Source organism: Dunckerocampus dactyliophorus, chromosome 20 (genome assembly GCF_027744805.1).
Source record: "Dunckerocampus dactyliophorus isolate RoL2022-P2 chromosome 20, RoL_Ddac_1.1, whole genome shotgun sequence".
In the NCBI taxonomy this organism is placed as follows: Eukaryota; Metazoa; Chordata; class Actinopteri; order Syngnathiformes; family Syngnathidae; genus Dunckerocampus; species Dunckerocampus dactyliophorus.
Window position 1 is genome coordinate 7,536,891 of NC_072838.1, and position 19,708 is coordinate 7,556,598.

A 19,708-nucleotide genomic window follows, 5' to 3' on the forward strand; every position below is an offset into this window, starting at 1 on the left:
GTTTTTGTTTAATTATAGAACCCCATGCCAAAATGCAAACACACAAACAGGTAGACATTAAATCAACACAAACATGCCCATAAATTAGAAAGACACAAACTCCCAGCACTGCAAAATGCGTGTTTTCATGTTACTAAGTGGACATTTTACTAATGTGACTTGCATATGCACACAGTGTTAGTGACATCATTTGTACATTCAAAAAAATGTACAGTATTTTTTAAAAATCCGTGTGCTTGTGACAGTTTAAGCATGCGCTGTCTGTCGAGTGTGAAAGGTTAGGACACGGGAAAGTGCCTCAAATGTTTTCCTGCTACCTCTTCTTCCTGACGGAGGTTGTGGGTCACTACTCCTACTCTGTATGATCTGTTCAAGATGGACATAACAACGTTCTGACCTCATTTTGCTCATTTCGGCCACAAAAGTACTGAGTATAAGGAGGAATCGTTTCGGCTCTTCAATATCAGACATTATAGAAATACTGTACAGTAAAAGGAGGAACACTACATAAGAAAAAACACAATATCATGATAACATTTTACCTTTTTACAGTCTTAGGGTTACTCACCTCCCTGAGAGAGTCTTTTCTGGGATGTTTAGGCGGTTTGAGTTCTCATAGCTGACCTGTAGTCCCAGCTGCTCTTGTTGATGTAGAAGAGACTCCTCTTCCTGAAACAAATAATATCAGACAGGTATTCATTTAATAACACGTTCATTATGTGGTTGTACTTTGCAAAGATACAACACACCACAGCATTGCTATTTTACCACCATTGCAAACCACTAACATGTCACAATAAATGCTTCTGTGGAAGTGTGGCTTTTAAAAACTGACCCGTATGAAGACATTTATCCGTTCATTTTCTATGCCACTTATCCTAATTAGGGCCATGGGGCTATTAAATATACAGTGGTGTGAAAAAGTGTTTGCCCCCTTTGGGATTTGTAATTTTTTGCATGTTTGTCACACTTAAATGTTTCAGATCATCAAACTAATTTAAATATGAGTCAATGACAACACAACTGAAGACAAAATGCAGTTTTTAAATGAAACTTTTTATTATTTAAAAGGGAGAAAAAAATCACAACCTACATGTCCCTGTGTGGAAAAGTGATTGCCCCCTAAACTTAATAACTGGTTGGGCCACCCTTAGCAGCAACAACTGCAATGAAGCGTTTGTGATAACTTGCAATGAGTCCTCAATGGAGTAATTTTGGCCCACTCTTCTTTGCAGAATTGTTGTAATTCGGCCACATCGGAGGGTTTTCCAGCATGAAGCGCCTTTTTAAGGTCATGCCACAGCATCTCAATAGGATTCGGGTCAGGACTTTGACTAGGCCACCCCAAAGTCTTCATTTTGTTTTTCCTTCAGCCATTCAGAGGTGGACTTGCTGGTGTGTTTTGGATCATTGTCCTGCTGCAGAACCCAAGTTGGTTTCAGCTTGAGGTCACCAACAGATGGTGACTTCATTGAGGATTTGTTGGAAGACAGCAGAATTCATGGTTGCATTTATTACAGCAGGTCTTCCAGGTCCTGTAGCAGCAAAACAGTCCCAGACCATCACACTACCACCACCATATTTTACTGTTGGTATGGTGTTCTTTTTCTGAAATGCGGTGTTACTTTTACACCAGATGTAATGGGACACACACCTTCCAAAAAGTTAAACTTTTGTCTCGTCAGACCACAGAGTATTTTCCCAAAGGTCTTGGGGATCATCGAAATGTTTTCTGGCAAAATTGAGACAAGCCTTAATGTTCTTTTTGTTCAGCAGTGGTTTTGGTCTCTGCCACTCTGCCGTTTTTGCCCAGTGCCTCTCTTATGGTGGGGTTATGAACACTGACCTTAACTGAGACAAGTGAGACCTGCACTTCTTTGGATGTTGTTGTGGGGTCTTTTGTGACCTCTTGTATGAGTCATCGCTGTGCACTTGGGGTAATTTTGGTTTAGGAAGGTTCAACACTCTTTCATGTTTTCGACATTTGTGGACAATGGCTCTGACTGTGGTTCACTGGACACCCAAAGCTTTAGAAATGGCTTTATAACCTATTGCAGACTGATAGATCTCAATCAATCTCAGGTAATAGGGGGGCGCAATCACTTTTTCACACAGGGACATGTAGGTTTAGATTTTCTTTCCTCCCTTAATAAAAAAAAGTTTCATTTAAAAACTGCATTTTGTGGTCAGTTGTGTTGTCATTGACTAATATTTAAATTCGTAAAAATAAATCAGGAAGGGGGCAAACACTTTTTCAAACCACTGTATATAACGTCTTAGCATATCTACATGTGTTGCTTTACAAAATATTCAAGTGGCCCTTGTATCCTTTCATTTTTCACTATGTGGCCCTCGTTGGAAAAAGTTTGGACACCCCAAGCGACGGATTGTGTCGCTTAACTCGCCACTGAAGGCCCAGGTGCCAAATGCACCGCCCGCCACTACAAGTACGAGTATCTTGTCTCATTACACTAGATTTCATGAGTCCAAACCAATTTTGTGCCATCCCACCCAACTCAACACAATTTGAACAAGTACCAGCTTTGCACGTGCTTTCTTTTTCTTGTCATCTTCTTTTTTCTTCTTGCTCTCTGGCATCAAGTCGTCCAGCCAGCTCAACTCTCTTTTCGTGAAAAAGAAATCTAGGAGCTTTCGGATGAAGACCAGTGCTAAAACCTGTAAAAAAAAATAATAATAGTTTGACAAGGAAGTTATCAACACAGTTCTTGTACAAAAGAAAGTCCACAATATTTCGGTATCACTTTCCCCAGCTGAAACAGGATAGAGTAATCCCTGGTGTATCGTGGTTAATTGGATTGAATTTTGTGGGATTTATAAATGGAGTATTTTCATACTTAAGAGCAAGGAAATCCTGTTCACAACCTTCTAAATACGATTTTTTAACATTATTAGAGCCGTCTGGACATGAAATAGCAACCCTATAGTCACCTTTCCACTTGTATTACCCAATACAGTAGACATAAGACAAAGTAATACATATCAGACATAAATATGACTGGTGCTTGTGTGTTGCTGTAATTGTGTTCTGGTGCTGAGTTGAGTAACAGTAGCCCGTATTAGGGATTACTGTGTCGTTTATGAGATGAACAAACCTGTGATAAACCTGTAATGGTGCTTGTGTGTTATTACTAATGACACCTAGTGACCAGTGTAAAATACTACTTATCATCACAACGTCTTTGAATGAGTCTTCCTAATGCCTTGCATTTGTATTTCAGTTCATTTAGCTATTGTTATGCTTGACTATGGCTAAAATATGTATAATTTGCTTAAATATGCATATGTTTAAAGGTAATAAGCCATATGCACCCACAATACATATAATAATATGTTTTTGAAAAATGGTGATAGAGTGAAACCGTAATTCAAAGTGCGAAGGGGCAAGGGATCACGGGATTTGTTGAGTTAATTGTGATTGTATTACCATCATGGGGAAGACGACCGCTGCAGCGGAGGCCTTGATGACCCAGAGAAGCACCAGACAAGTGAGCTGCACCAAGGTGAAGATGTGGACTTTCCACAGAGGAACATATCGCAGGTAAATAAGATCGGGCTGGTGCTTGGCAGGCATGCCAAACAGTTTGATTCTGTCAAAGAACTGTCCAGGAAATGAAAGCAACAATAAAGATACGCTATTTGAATTTTTTTTTTGGGCATTTTATGCAGAAGCGCTTACTTGGATGCCTTTGAGAGAGGAGGCGCCCATGTAGAGGAAGACTCCATACAGCACCGGCATCGGAATGAACTAGAACGAGCAAAATTTATCGAACGGTGCACCACACAAATCCATGGCGGGATGAGTCCTTGCCACCTCACCTTGAGCACCGATGTCATGAAAACGGAACAACCCATGAGGACAAAGATCATGAAGCCAGTGACCCGCTGCTCCCGGATACCGAGAAACTTTGGCTGCTCCCCGGGAGCGGAGCAGCCGGATTCCACCTTCAGGCTGTTAACGTGCGAAATGGAGAGGACAGTCGCGGCCACGAACCAAGGCAGGCCCATAACAGAACACACGCCCAGCATGACTGCCACGACCAGCAAGTCCAGGTGATAGCCACAGCCTTTCTGAAGGTTGGAGAGAGAGAATTGTGGGGTACATTCAACATTACATTTACAAAATATACTGTATACAGCAGAGGTGTCCAAAGTGCGGCCCGGGGGCTGCGGCTTTATCGGCCCGCAGCACAGTCTAAAAATGTAATTTAACAAGGAAACTTATAAAAACAATAACAACAGCAGCAAAAAAATGGGAAAATCAATCAAAAGTCAAAATAAAAGAGTTGTAATCTAGCAAGGATAAAAAAAAACAACAACATAATTTCATAAAAATAAAGTAATAGTATGAGGAAAAATGTCATTTTAGTAGCATGAAGTTGAAATATTACATAATTTTTTAAAAATTCAAAAACAAATGAATAAAGTTGTAGTTCTTAGAAACTTAGGCTGGGGGAAAATTTATAAAATGGGAATAAAGGCAAAATATTATGAGAAGAAAACAGAAAAGAGAAGTTGAAATATTTTGAAAATTATATTAAAAAACAATAGAGTAAAGTCAAAATATTAAGAGAAAAAAATGTTTTCTAATGAGAAAAAAGTTGCAATTTTATGAGAATAAATATCATTTTAGTAAAAATGTTGAAATAAAGAAAAAACAGGAAGAGGAAAGCTGAAATGAAATAGTTGGAAAATGTAAACAAACAGCAGAAACTGAAAAAAACAGCTGTAATTTTACGGGAATAAAGTCAAAATATTGAGAAAAAAGTCATAATCAAACAAAGAACAAAAGTCGCAATTTTACAAGAACAAACTCGTATTATTATGGAAAAAAATTCATTTTTAGTAGCGTTTCACCTATATTGCAAAGGTAAAAGTGTCCATCCTTTCATTTTTCAGTATGTGGCCCTTGCTGGAAAAAGTTTGGACACCCCTGGTATACAGTACCTTGCAAACTCAACTTCTCGTATCAGGCAAATAACTCGTATCATTCATTATTCCTATCATTTGTAAAAGTTAACAGGTTGCAGGGGGAATAATTTAATGGAGACACTTTACAGAAAGTGACTTGGGCCAGTGTGTGTTCACCAACAAGTCTTCAATAAAGGTAAAAGTCATGTTAAATTTTCATTTATAAAGTTCTTCCCTCATTGATATGTACTGTGTTTCTCATTGTTTCTGCATGTAAAATAAATATTCTCTCTAAAATGTGCTTTGTGTCAATATACAGTATTTGTCTGGAACCAATTAACTGGACATACATTATTTCTTACGGGGAAAATTGATTCGGTTTTCAGCTGGCCTTTTGGAACCCATTATTGACAAAAACAGAGGTTCCACTGTATATCCTTATTAAATTCCACGGAGTTACCAATGTGCACAGGACTGACCTTGAGCTTGTGCTCTTTGCGGTTGATGATGACAGCAGTGATCTGTTGATCCATAAAGATGAGGATGGTGCACAGCAGGGCAGGAAGTGCTGCCACCAACATTGTCCACCAGGGGTTTTCTCCCAAGGGGTCCATCAACCAGCCTCTGTTCTTTGAAGTAGGCTGCACAGGAAAGAAGCAGAGGTGTGCTAAATTTTGTTTTGACAGCCTGGAAATGCGCTTGTTTTGTAACAGGATTGTTCTGGGAAGGACGCCTACCTCAAATCGATCGGGGACGTTTAGCTTAGGGGAGGGGATCCCCATTAGGTAGTCCACCAACACCATAATCATGATGGTTATAAAGACAGCAAAGTCACTGATAGTGGACCGCACCTAGCGCACACACACACACAAAAAAAAACAAGTTTTTATTCAAAACAGAGAATGCGTCCATCTAGCTACAACAGGAACGCTGGCCATGTGTGGTTTACGGCTGTTTTTTTTATTGGCCCGCGCCACATTCTAAAAATATAATTTATCAAAAAAAAACCCGAATAAACAAAAAAAAAACAAGAGACAACAAAATGCGAAAAATGAGCAGTAACTGTTAAAAAAAATAGTCAAAATATTAACAGAAAAAAGGTGTAATTTTACAAGAATAAAGTTGTAATATGAGGAAAAATAGCAGAAATATTTAAGAAAAAAATGCATTTTTTTCATAATGTTATGAGACCAACAAAACAATGAATAAAGTTGTCATTTAAAAAAAAATTGGGCTGCCAAAAAAGTTATCATGTTATATGAACAAAGTCAACATATTATGGGAATAAAGTCATCATTACGAGAAAGAAATTTAGGAAGACATTTAGTAAGAAAGTTGAAATAGTTGAAAACAAACAGCAGTCGCAAAAATGAAAAAATGTAAAAAATTTGTAATTTTACAAGAATAAAGTCAATAAGAGAAAAAGTCATAATTTCAGGGGAATAAACTGGTAATATTATGAGGAAAAATAACGTAATTTTAGTAGCATAGATTGGAGATACTAAAAAGAGAAAAATATGTTAATGTATGTTATCATAATATTCAGAGAAACAAACAAAGACAAAGTCGTCATTTTTGGGAAATTAGGTTGGGGAAAAAGTTATAAGATGGGAATAAAGTCAAAATATTAAGAGAAAAAAGTTGTATTCTAACAACGAAAGGAGTCGCACTTTTTAGAGACTAAAACTACTTATGAGGAAAATGTTCATTTTTGTAGCATAGAGAAATATTAAAGAAAACATATGTTTTAATGAGAAACAAAAGAAAATTGGAAAATTAGGTTGGGGAAAAAGTTATAATATGGAAATAAAGTCCAAATCTTATGGGAGTAAAGTCATATTAATACAAAAAGAAAAGTTCCCATGATTGTTTCAGAAGAAAAAAAGTACACAAATGTGAAAAGAAGCTTGTACTAACACACTTTTTCATCTATGTATGTCACAAAGCTGTGATGCAGTTTTTTCTTGAAATATCTATAACTTCCTAGCATGTTTTGCTTTACAAAATATCAGTGGCCCTTGCATCCCTCGGTGGAAAAGAACTGGACACCCCTGATCTACAATAACATGGCTTCAAATTTGAGTCAATAGCGTGTTTGTCTCAGTAATTCAAGGTCCAACAAAGTACAAAATGTTCTTCTAATTACATCAGGTGTTAAGTAGGGATATCCGATAATACAGTATATTACGATATCAGCATAAAAATGAGATGTCTGATACAGTGTGAACATCCATTTAACGCAATAGAAACAATGTGGTTTTATGCCATGAAGCATCACAGTGGGAGTAGACCAAACCTTGGTGGGGAAATATCTCTCTGTTTTGAACTGCTTGAGGAAAGAGGACAAGAAGAAGGTGGTGAAGAAGAGGATGATGGACCAGAAGAGGACATCTGGGATGTAGGGCCCATGGTCACTGCATGCTATGCCCACAAAATCCCCGTGGAGCTTTTTACACATCTAGAGGAAACATAGTACTGTTTTTTATTAACACAACAGCCACAGAATGAGAATCATTTGGTATATGTGCACGTTCTGTAACATGATGACTGCATATTTACAGTAAATGCAGCCATCAGTGTAATGAACTGCTTTTGACACTGGAGGTCACTGTGTGGCAGTCTCACCGAAACGTTTAAGCTGCTCCAAGGGATGGAATCTGGGCTGTATCCTGTCTGGTTCCACGTCTGCAAGAGCTGAGGTGAGGCATTAACAGGCTGAGCGCACTGACACCTGGGGGGAAGAGAACAAATACAAAAATAATTCATATTTCATCATCAGTTTGAAATCTTGCCTGCAGCAAAAGGTTGTGGACTTCATTCTGCTTCGTTTCATGTGTGAGAACACAGGTAGGAGAAAGTGGGACTGACATTAGCAAGCAGAGGCTCTCAAACTCCTCGGGACCATTTTTCAGGGATTGTACAAACATACTGAGTGTGTATGTAGTCGCAACCCAGCAATAGGAAAACAACACCACAGCTGGCACATCAGCACTTACAAATATGACGTGAGGTTGTCCAGGCTGTTGTGACTGTTGACGGGGTAGTGTTCTCCAAGGTGGAAAAGCTTCTCAAGAGCCTCATAGATGAAAATAATGCAGATAAGTGCTGCAAAAGCTTCCTCTGTGAAGCGGGTGATGTAGCACACCAGGGAGCTTGCATCTGTGGCAACCAGGACAACACATAGGAAGGCTGTCCACAAACCAATGCTAGTTCGTAACGACAGGTAGGACAGACCATAGTCACTGGCGTGAAAGGGGGAAAAAAGGGACATAAAGAAGAATATACATGTAGAGTATGTATACGTATATACAGTATAGACAAGAACAGTATGTCATACACGATGGAAACTCAATAAGAAAAGTACTATATCAGTGATTCTCAACTTTTGGGTCTTTGCATGGGGGGGGAAAAAAAATTGCACTGGATTGTTTATTGCAGTAGGGTGTCTTAAAGTAGATTAATACTCCTTAAGGTGGCGCCAATGCTGTGTAGTGCTCTTTGAAACACGCTGTCATCGAAGACCATTAAAGTTTGTTAGTACCGTATTTTACGGACTACTTGTATAAGCCACACTTTTTTTCATGGTTTGGCTGGTCCTGCGACTTATACTCCAAAGCGACTTATATGTTGTTGTTTTTTTTACACACGGACAGCCACGAGAAGGCGCTCTAGTCTTGTGTGCCAATATCTGCTACTCCTATCACTCCTTCACCGCTGAAAATTGACAATGTAAACATCAACTTATAAAGACAACCGAGAAAGACGGAACACAAATGCCCTCAAACAGAAAATCATATTCTGCAGATTACAAGCGAGTTACGATCATCATCAAAACGTACTTTAAAAAAAAAACAATCAAAAACAATCTCGCTCTCTTGTTGTCTTGTCTTCAAAACATTAGCTGTGTGTCGAAGTTGTGCAACAAAAACATGTAGTGTGTACAGCTTTAGACAGGTGACGCTATCACGGGCGTCTCCAACCGGTACCTCAACAGCTGATGTTGACTAGTTCACCAAAGAATTTGCTTCACGGCTTAGTATAAGTGTTCTATTCAAACGTGACGCCTGTATTTAAAGACAAATGAGCACACTTAGTGGAGGTGTGCTTTGTAAATAAAGCACTCTGAACAACTTTGCCATTAAATTAACAGTTTTGCAATGCTCTCGGTTCATGTTCTACTAGTTGTTGAAACAAGTTAAATAAATAAGTCATAAAAAAATGCTATTTGTCATTAAAAAAAATAAATAAATTGCAGACGCAGCAGTGGCAGTCTGCCCTCCCATGCAGCCCACCACCGCAACTTCAAAAAAATCCAAGGGGAAACCCTGGATCACCTTTGTTATCTTGCCACTGAGTTAGTTTATCCGTAATGTGGATAATAAAAGATGAGTTGTATTTCAGTGTAGTTGAGTGTAGTTGCACTCTTCCCCACACTCCAAAATGTTCATTAAACTTGATCTGTGCTGGCCCACGGTGTTATTCTGCACGGTATTTTCATTACTTTGCTTCTTCCTCCTCCTTTTGGACATGTGGCATTGTGAAATGATGAGATGTATTCCACTGTAACCTGCATGCATGCTCAAATAAAATTAAACCAAACCAAATCTAAGACATCCGAAAAATTTGAGTTTAAGAGGTGATGGTGGGTCCCCCAGCCAAACCAGTTGAGAACCACCGTACTAAATAGTAAAGTAAAGTAAAGCCAGTTCATGTTTTTCAACTTACGCGCAGAACTTAAAGAGGATCTTCTCAAAGACTAAAACAGGCCCCGTGCTGCCAAGAATGGTGAGGGGCTGGCCGGCAAAGAGGGAGTACGCCACCCCGGTCATGGATGCCCCAAACAGAGACTCAATGGCGCTCTGTGGAGACAAAGCAGAGGGAGTGAATGAGGGTGAGAAGAAAAGGAGAGAACCAGGTGAATACGACGCTCAAATGTTTTCATCCTAGTGTAATATACAGTTTACTGAGACTATACACTGTGTCAGCATTAAACACAACCCAGCGGTCTCTTCTCTAAGACTGGAGAGTAAAAACAGACACATGCAAAGAGAAAAGGAGTGACAAAGAGATTTGTAATGCAAGAACTGAACATGAGGGACTGAAAAAGCCTTACGATGAACTTGACTGAAAATTAATTAAAAAGGTACCAGTGTGGATGGGGACAGCAGCAATTCCCATGATCAGTATTCAACACATGAGACAAATGTAATCTCATTAAAAGGCACAGGTATCGTTATTCCACATAATCTATTCCACTCACTATATTGCCTTTGGTTGCCTCCCCAAGCAGCCCACCGAATGTAATGACAGGAGACATACAGGCACAATAGAGGAAGAGGATGGAGGCGAGACACTGCAGGCTAAAGGAGTCTCTGACATCGCTCCAGTAAAACGGGGCCTTCCGCTTGATATCCAGTACAAGCCCGCCGAATATCCTACAAAAAAAAGGGCAGTAGAATTAATTAGTCAACGAGTATAATACTATTTAATGGGATTGGTTTGTTTTTGGACAGTTTTTTTAAGGTCATCCCATTAACAATGATTTGTTCTTCAGTTACTTTCTGTTTTTCCGCTTTTTTTACATAAGCGCCTTATATTCATGTACTCTCTTATGACCCCCATTGCCTTCCTCAAGCCGCGATCCTTCAATAGAAACAGTGTGAAGTGAATAAACCAGTGTGTATGTGCACTGCGGCTCAGTTAAAGCTCCACCATTTTTTTACATAATACTTTTTTTTACATAAATGTCAGCTTGAAAACATTTTATTAATTGTCCTGTTTTAATTATTAATTTGTATTATTATTTTAATTATGTATTACTATTAATTTTTATTTATTTAATTTAGAAATTGTTATTTTAATTATTATATAACAATAAAATGGTGTCAGAAATGCATAATAAAACATGGCTTTTAATGCCTTGTGGAAAAAACTAATGATAATGAATACCAAGGATATCTGGTTTCTTGTTCAGGAAAAAAATATCTTATGGGTACGAGGCCTGTGACAAACAAAATAAATGAATTAATCACACAATAAATGAAATTTGTTTGAATTTTAATGAACAACCTGCCTTTTTGTCCTGGCATCACTCGTCTGTCCTGTAGAATTTTTGTATCCTTTTTAAAACGTAATGCTGCAGTCCTCCTTCGAACCGAAGCTAGCTTTACAAGCTAGCAAGCAGGCAAGCTAGCGATGACACAGGAGACACGCAGGGCCGCACAAAGGAGACTGATTGACAATGGTCTAAAGCCAATCAGGACGCAGAAAACAATGGGTGGCGCAGACAGACGAGCGAGGGAAGAGAGACACTCAACTTCCCACGGTGCAATTCTTAAAGGGCCAGGTAACGGCAAATCTGCGAAAGGTGAACCGCGATGGAACACTATATTGCAACTGATGTGAAACAGATGGGGGGGTAGGATTAAATAAGCTTTGCTTCTTCCTACTCCTTTTGGACATGCGGAACTGCGAATTGTATTATGTGACGTATTCCAATGTAACTTGTATGCATGTTCAAATGAAATTAAATCATTACTATTACCATGAACTTGATAATTTTGCAAATTATGCATATTTAAGCAAATGTCACGCATTTTCTGCCTAAATTTCAAGCATAAAAATTGCTTAATGAAGTACTACACAAATAGGCATTCAGTAGATGCATTCAAAGACATGATATGGGGTATTCTATACTGGTCACTAGGTCTCAGTAATATAATTATAATGTTCAGTGAGACACACAAGCACCAGACTTGATCACCGGGACAACAGGCTTTTATTGCAGGTTCAGATTATTATTATTATTAAAGATTATTGTACTCACTTTTTGTTACTCTTTATCTCAGTGATTTAAAAGTAAATGACATACTTTACAACTGTAGAGGGAGCCAATAATAATCTCTGCTGTTCTATTCTATAATTTTAATCTTGACTTGTTGCAGACTCACAAAAACGGATTCTACTTGCCTTCCAGTTCTCTGCAGTTCTGGTCCCGCATGGTGGTCCTCTTCCTTTTCAAGTTCTCCAGCCGGAGATGTGGTGCCATTAGGATGGGATGGCCTTTTCCTCTTCAGCTGCAGGTCAGAACACATCAACAACACCTTCAACAATAGCACACCTCTCAGGCCGCCTTCACACTAGGCAATCTATGTTGTGTATTGTTAAAGCTTTGTTAATGTTAAAAAAAAAAGAGACACGCTTGACAACTAAAGGGAACAGGAAACTGTATTATAGAACCAGAACAGTGGAAATAAGCCCACAATGCAGGGGTGTCCAAAGTGCGGCTCCGGGGGCCATTTGTGTAATATATAATATAATGTAATATAATGTATATATGGTAATATAATGTATATATAATGTAATATAACAAGAATAAAGTCAAAATGTTAAATGAAAGAAGTTGCAATCTAACAACAAAAAGTTGTAATTTTACAAGAATAATGTAATATCATGAGGAAAAATTTTATTATTCATTCTAGTAGCATAAAGTTGAAATATTAAATGATTTTTTAAAAAAGTTGTAATGTTATGAAAAACAAATAAAGTTGTAATTTTTGGAAAATCAGCTTGCAGAATAAAGTCCAAATATTGTGTGAATAAAGTCATAATTACGACAAGAAAATGTACGAGAAAAAAGTTTAAATAGTTGGGAAAAAAAAACAAAAAAAAAAACAGCTGTAATTTTATGAGAATTAAGTCGAAATAGTGAAAGAAAAAAGCTGTATTAGAACAAAAAAAAAAACATAATTTCACAAGGATAAACTCGTAATATTATGACGAACAATAATGCAATTTTAGTAGCATTAATTATTAAAGATAGAATACTTTTCATTGAAACACATAAGTAAATAAATTAATAAATAAACCTCACTTCTTAGCGTATCTATATGTGTTGTTTTACAAAATATCAAAGTGGCCCTTGCATCCTTTCATTTTTTCAGTACGTGGCCCTCGCTGGAAAATGTGTATTTTGTGTAATTTTCGCCAACAAAACTCACCTGGGATGGTACATTTTTGGGGGGCTCAATCCGGATCGTGGGGTCCCACTCTCCAGGAGGGAGGACTGTCACCTGGTCAAGGAACTCATCAATCCCGGAGAGAAGGTCAGTTCGGTCTTTGGCCTTGTACGCCACGTCATGGAAAATCTACACACCGAAAATATTTTGTGCTGTGAAACGACTCGGTAGTAAGACGCTAACTTGTCTACACGGAGGAAGCAAACCGAATCGCCTAGAAGTCCCTTTAAGTCTAAACCAGCAGAAACCTTTTTAAATTGTATCAATAAAAGATTCGTGTATGGCACCTCATCTGTCATCAGGGTGGCCATGGATCTGCCAATTTCATGGTACTGAGGACCCTTTCCATGGGGACCCAAAAGCAGGAACAGAAACCTTTGGGTGAGACATACATGCATTGTAAAATAAATGAATAAATAAATAAATAAAAGCGCGTATTCAACATATTCTCAAATGAGCCCAGTTTATAATTTCACTGACTGTATTAGTTCAGACTTTCATACTTTGCACCTTCCTTTGTTCTTATTGGACGGATGCTTGTGCCACACAGAAATGTGCAGCTTTCCAAATGGTATCGTTCCCAGCATTATTTCATTGAATTCTTATTTGAGAATTTTTTGAGGCTGACCTGTCATGATTTCTTTAATGCCTTCTGTTGAGACAAAATCTTAAAAATAAATTTTAAAAAATAAATTATTTGCGAAACGCATCCAGTGGCATCGCAAGTAAAAGAAGCATAATGTGTTCGTTCATTACACGATATGTGACCTCACATGAATTTGAGGGAAGAGCTGTCGCCATTATCAGAAATCAAGTGCTGGACAATATCAGTATGTTGAATATCAGTAAGAAAGCCAGTAACAAGCATCTCTAATTACTATACAGTAATCCCTTGCCACTTTGTCCTTAAAATTCCACGGCTTCACTCTCACAGTATTAAAAAAATAGCTTAATTAATAAATCATGCTGTTTCATGATTGAAATTAGTCATAAAATCTGCACATTTAAGCAAATTTTGCCTGAATTAAGCATTTTAAAGCATAAAAAATGGCTAATTGAACTATAATATAAGGCATTATGTAGTAATCTACACTGGTCACTAGGTGTCAGTAATGTTACTGTCATGTTCGGTGAGACACACAAGCACCAGACTTGATTGCCCGGACAACAGGCTTTATTATCTCACAACAGGCGTAAAAATCCCTAATACAGGCTACTGTTGTGGCCATAACTCAGACCAAGCTAAAACACAACTGTGAACCTCTGAAGTCACTTCCTGTCTGCGTCCTACTCAGCTCATGTAGCACCGGAACACATTTACAGCAACACACACAATAACGAACTCAATAACAATGCTCTTACAGGTCATTACATTACACTGAATTATATTATCCATCACAGGATGTACTGTACAAAACAACATGAGTCTATATTATGTCTTATTTATGTCTAATATGTCTTATTTTCTCTTATTGCGTCTACGATATTGGGTAAAAGGAGTGTAAAGGTGACTATCGGGGTGTTACCTCATGTCTAGAGGGCTCTAATAATGTTAAAAAACGTATTTAGATGGTCATAAACAGCTTTCTATGCTCCACCTACTTCTACAGGTTAACTTGTCAATGTCGGGTCCGGAACCAATTAACCATGATAAACAAGGGATTATATATGCAGTTGAAAATAATAAGGCTTTCCAGGAAGTGTGTTTATATTGGAGCCTCTTAAACAATTCATACATACATTACGTCTATATGGGTTTAGATTTTCTTTAATATTCTTTCGGCTTGAATTAAAACACTGAAAGTGTTAATGCTTGCTCACACGAAAAAGAAACACTCAGCGAGTTAAAATGCCAGATGTTAAGAATGAAGATGATAATGTGGATTTGGTGTTTTTTTTATGTATTATTCCTACCTTGTGGGCACTGGAACCTCAGTAAGACCAGTGATAAGAACAGCAGGGGATAGGCGAACAAAGGCAATTATGGGTTTCTCTAAGAAATCCACCTCTCCCACCAGAACATTGGACGCTTCGGCACCGGGGGGAATCTTTTTCATGAAATTCATGTCCACCTGAAAACAAGGGAACCAACAATACTCACGATTCAGAAAAATGGATAACGCACCCATCAGAACTATGGAGGACTGTGAGGTTATGGGGATGTTAGGAGGAGAGTTAATATCTACAGCCTTAAAATCAGAAAAAGTTGGGACAGTATGTTGAATTAGAATAAAACAAACAAATGAATAAAAATCCCTTGATTTGACTTGGCCTTTTCTGGATGCTGCCAGAATTTTCATCATATACAGTTGTCATTTGCTATATCGTGGTTCGAATATCGCTCCCTCACTCTAGTGCAGTTATCCCAAATGTTAATCAATTAATAAATGGCCGCTGTTTCATGGTTGACTATGGCCTATCATTAGTCAAAAACATGCATATTTAAACAAATTGTACGTACTTTTTGCCCAAATTCAGCATTTTCAAGGATAAGCACGGCCATTAAGACCACCATTCACCTTATTAATGTAGTATTCTACATTGGTCACTAGGTGTCAGTAATTGCTCTGTGAGACAAGCATCGGACTTGACAGCGGGAACAACATGCTTTTGTTGCACAACAAGCAAAATAATAATAACATAATAATATTAATATGCCTAGATTTCTCTATTAATGAAAAAAAAGTGTTTTAGAAGCGCCATATGCCATAGCTACAAAATTATTCCATTATAACAAAGAAATTCTGCCTCACCGAAATTCACTTATCGGAACTAATTAACCAAGATAAACGAGGGACTACTGCATACAGTTTTTCCTCATACAGCAGCCGAGGGTGTTTATTTACTCACCTGCAGAAAGTCAAAGGTGTCTATCACAGCGTCTTTGAATGTGTCTTGTGAATGCAGTGATATAATGAACCATTACAGTGGAAGTAAACAGAAAAATCACAGCTTTCTTTGATGTTTTATAACCCAACTTTTTCTGATAGAGTTGTAGATCAACACCTACAGAGTACTGAGCAAAGACCGTCCAAAGCTGTGATGCATTTCCTGTCATAGCATTTAAACATCTCCTGTGTGCAATGCCTAACAGATCCAAGTCTGCGCCTTCATCCCTCTTTTGTACACGGTGACTCATATAAACAGTGCACCTTATTTTTGGCAGACATAATGGGTGGTTTTATAAACCACTAATGGCAGCTTGTGTGCAAGCTTGCCAGGTTTGTGGAGGAGGAATGGCGAGATGGAGACCATGCAAAGCACAACATTTCCAAGACTTTTACTTGGATGTTGTAATGATTGCATGATTTATGATGAATTTTGATGTTCACCCTTACTGAAGGAACTTTCAACACAATGCCTGTGGAAGTCCGGACATGTGGTCACGGGCCCACCCACCATTATAGACTGTGTCTGTGCTCAGCACTGTGGTTAGGTTACCTTGCTGAAGTCGACACTGCTGCTTTCTCTACTGACCCCTACTTTGGAAGGCCGCCTCTCCACTGCCTTATCACTGTCCGGGTAGTTTGGGACCGAGTTCGGATGCACCAGTGGTCCTGGTAGAGAAGAAGACGGACATAAACGGGTCATCGAACTTAAGGCCTTTTGAGTGTAGTTATTTGTACGCCACACTTTTTGTTCTACTGTATTTCATTAGTCACTTCAATTTGGAGGATTTTGAAAAAAGTAGTATGTGTTTTCCTCACTCCAGGCCCTGCATTAACACGAGTATGTTCAGTGAAATTTTCAGATGCAGTCTGACAGGACACACAAATATATACAGCATTTCTATTTGGAAATGGGTTTTTTTAAGCCGAGAAAGGCAGCAGTTCACCTTCTGCGTATACTGTAAAAAAAAATTAAAACTGAGTCTAAATCCCACATACATTTGTGGGCTTTGTGAATAGAACAATACAAGTTGATACACGGCCTGAACATTAAGCATTAATAGCAATAAAACTAAAATATAATTAAAAGTTATCAAGCTTTTATTCTACCAGTGTGTGAATTACATTATACATTGATATTATTATCATTATCATTATTATATTGTGCATGTATTATAATGAACCATTATCCATCCATCCACTTTCTATGCTGCTTATCCTCACGAGGGTTGCGGGGGCATGCTGGAGCCTATCCCAGCTAACCATGGGCGAGAGGCAGGGTACACCCTGAACTGGTCGCCAGTGAATCGCAGAATAAACCATAATGATTATAATAAATAACAATTATTATTATTATTACTATTTGAAATACTAATAACAATTAACAATATTACTGCTAATAATGATAGATAATAATGATACATAATAGTAATTATTATTATTGTTATAAATAATAACACTAACAACAATAATAATAATTATTATTATCATTATTATTATTATTATCTTATTATCATTATCACTACTATTATTATTATTATACATAGAATTTGTGAAGCCAAGTAAAGTAATTACACTGGAATCTCCAAGTTCAAATCACTCCAGGATGCCGATTTGCGTGGAAATATTTTTTTCCCCATTGGAAATAACAGAAATGCATATACAGTGCTACCTCCGTTTTCGTTATTAAATCTATTAAAAATATTGGCGAGATCGAATTCAATAGTGTTTCTCACCTTCTTTATCAAAGTGCTAGCACTTTGGCCCCATGGCAGGTTATTTAGCAATCACAACCAATACAAAAATGCATGGACAGTGGTCAGCAATGCGGAGGGTGCTCTGTTTGGGCACTCAATTTAGCGGAATGATACAGTACAGGGCAAACAGACTAAATTTGTTGCCTGCAATATTGCACAAAAAACTAGGCAAAAATTTGACGAAAAACGAATCATACAAAAATCGGGGCATACTTGACTGTCAGTTGTCAAAGGTGAAGCTATCACCGTCATAAAACATTTAAAAACAATAACAATCAAGCCTATACGCAATGCCAAGGCAGTTAACCACTGTCATATTAATGTTAAATGTTACAACAATGAAACACTCAATTCTCTTTTAACATAGGCTCCAGCACACCAGCGACCCAAGCGAGGACAACTGGTATAGAAAACGGATGGATGGAATTCTCTTAACTTTGGTCACAAATGAAGAGCATTTTGTTAGCAATTTGTTAACTGCCGCACACGGTTCAAGATATGTAAAACTTTAAAACTTTAAATAGTCTACAGTCATGGCCAAAAGTTATGAGAATGACAGAAATATGAATCTTCACTAAGTCTGCTGCCTCAGTTTTTGTGACGATATCATGTGCATACACTCCAGAATGTTATGGAGAGCGATAGGATGAATGGAAATGAGTTGCAAAGTTCCTCTTGGTCATGAAAATTAACTTAATCTCCTCCCCCCCCCAAAAAAAACAATTCCACTCCATTTCAGCCCTGCCACAAAAGGACCAGCTGACATCATGTTAGCGATTCTCTGGTTAACACAGGTGAGAGCGTTGGCAAGGATAAAGGATGTAGATGACTGTCACCCTGATTGAGTGACAATAACAGACTGGCAGCTTTAAAAAAAGGGGAGTGGTGCTTGAAATCTTTGTTTTTCCTCTGTTAACCATGGTTATGTGGAAGGAAACATGCAGTAATCATCATTAAGAACTTGAAGGAGAGAGTTTCAATTGTTGTGAACAAGACTTCAGGACGCCCAAGAAAGCCCAGCAAGCATCTGCACAGTCTCCAAAAGTTGATTTAGCTGTGGGATCGGGGCAGCACCAGTGCAGCACTTGCAAAGGTGAGTGCACCCATCAGTCCTGTGTCATGCCAACAGTACAGCATCCTGAAATCACTCATGTGTGGGGTTGTTTCTCAGCCAAGGGAGTGGGACTCACTCACAATTTTGCCTAAGAACACAGAACAAAGAATGGTCCCAAAACAACCTCTAAAAGCAACTTCTCCCAACCATCCAAAAACAGTTTGGTGACAAACAAGGCCTTTTCCAAAAGGCAAAAGTGACAACTAAGTGGCTTGGGAAACAACATGGTAACATAGACATCTGACACGCAGATCTAAAAAGCAGCAAACTTTGTGAAAACAAATACTTGTGTCTATTCTCAAAACTTTTGGCCATGACTGTAAACCACCATGATACCATGGGTACGAGTTTTTAGTCACAAAATTTGTGGCAGTTTGCGTAAATTGTTACATTCGAAAAAGGATATCCCAACGTACATTTTACTAAAACATGAGCATTCTTCGATTAACGACTGAAATCATGAACATGAAACTGAAAAATCATAAATCCACACTCTTAACATTATCACCGGTTAAAAAGCAGGCTGAAATATGTCATTTTTCCAAATGTAAGACACAAAAAGGAATAATTGCAGACTCTTGAAAATTATAAAAAAATATTTTAAATGACGTATTAGAATCTAAATGTGTATTCTATGCAAGAAAACACTTTTTTTTAATTAATTTGAAGACTATAAAATATGCTTTCATGACATGAAGCAGACACAGGAAACGCTAGAACTCTCGAACATGAAGCGTGAAATGACGTCATGCATCTAAATCACAGAATAGAAGTACTATTCTGTGTGTGCCTTATTAACAGTTCTTTTACCCACGATTCCTTGGCCATCAGCGCACATCGGCCATCAGTCCAACACCAAAGCCATCTGCTGCTCATTCAAATTTACTACGAGTAAATGTGTCATTTATGCAAGCATGCAATTCATACCCTAGTAATGGTGCCCAGAAGTAAAGCATGTAGATGCTTGGGAGATGTGACTAGTGAACAGGAGCCTGATTGCTC

The 19,708-nt window shown here is 38.1% G+C and overlaps 1 protein-coding gene across 4 annotated transcripts in view; it reads right to left on the minus strand.

The window, feature by feature from the left end:
- LOC129173696 (sodium bicarbonate cotransporter 3-like) overlaps positions 1-19,708 on the minus strand; it is a 59,006-nt gene that overhangs the window by 8,266 nt on the left and 31,032 nt on the right. For 2 of the 4 annotated variants that reach the window (XM_054764815.1, XM_054764812.1), the window contains 17 exons: positions 16,389-16,504; positions 14,862-15,019; positions 13,235-13,322; positions 12,930-13,076; positions 11,899-12,005; positions 10,190-10,364; positions 9,655-9,788; positions 7,926-8,171; positions 7,555-7,660; positions 7,226-7,387; positions 5,667-5,780; positions 5,409-5,570; positions 3,838-4,089; positions 3,698-3,766; positions 3,446-3,619; positions 2,539-2,676; positions 569-669 (listed from right to left, as the gene is read on the minus strand). In XM_054764815.1, the coding sequence (XP_054620790.1) occupies positions 569-669; positions 2,539-2,676; positions 3,446-3,619; positions 3,698-3,766; positions 3,838-4,089; positions 5,409-5,570; positions 5,667-5,780; positions 7,226-7,387; positions 7,555-7,660; positions 7,926-8,171; positions 9,655-9,788; positions 10,190-10,364; positions 11,899-12,005; positions 12,930-13,076; positions 13,235-13,322; positions 14,862-15,019; positions 16,389-16,504 (2,449 nt within the window). The remainder of the gene's footprint in view (positions 1-568; positions 670-2,538; positions 2,677-3,445; positions 3,620-3,697; positions 3,767-3,837; positions 4,090-5,408; positions 5,571-5,666; positions 5,781-7,225; positions 7,388-7,554; positions 7,661-7,925; positions 8,172-9,654; positions 9,789-10,189; positions 10,365-11,898; positions 12,006-12,929; positions 13,077-13,234; positions 13,323-14,861; positions 15,020-16,388; positions 16,505-19,708) is intronic. The other 2 variants (XM_054764814.1, XM_054764813.1) reach the window with 2 other exon arrangements.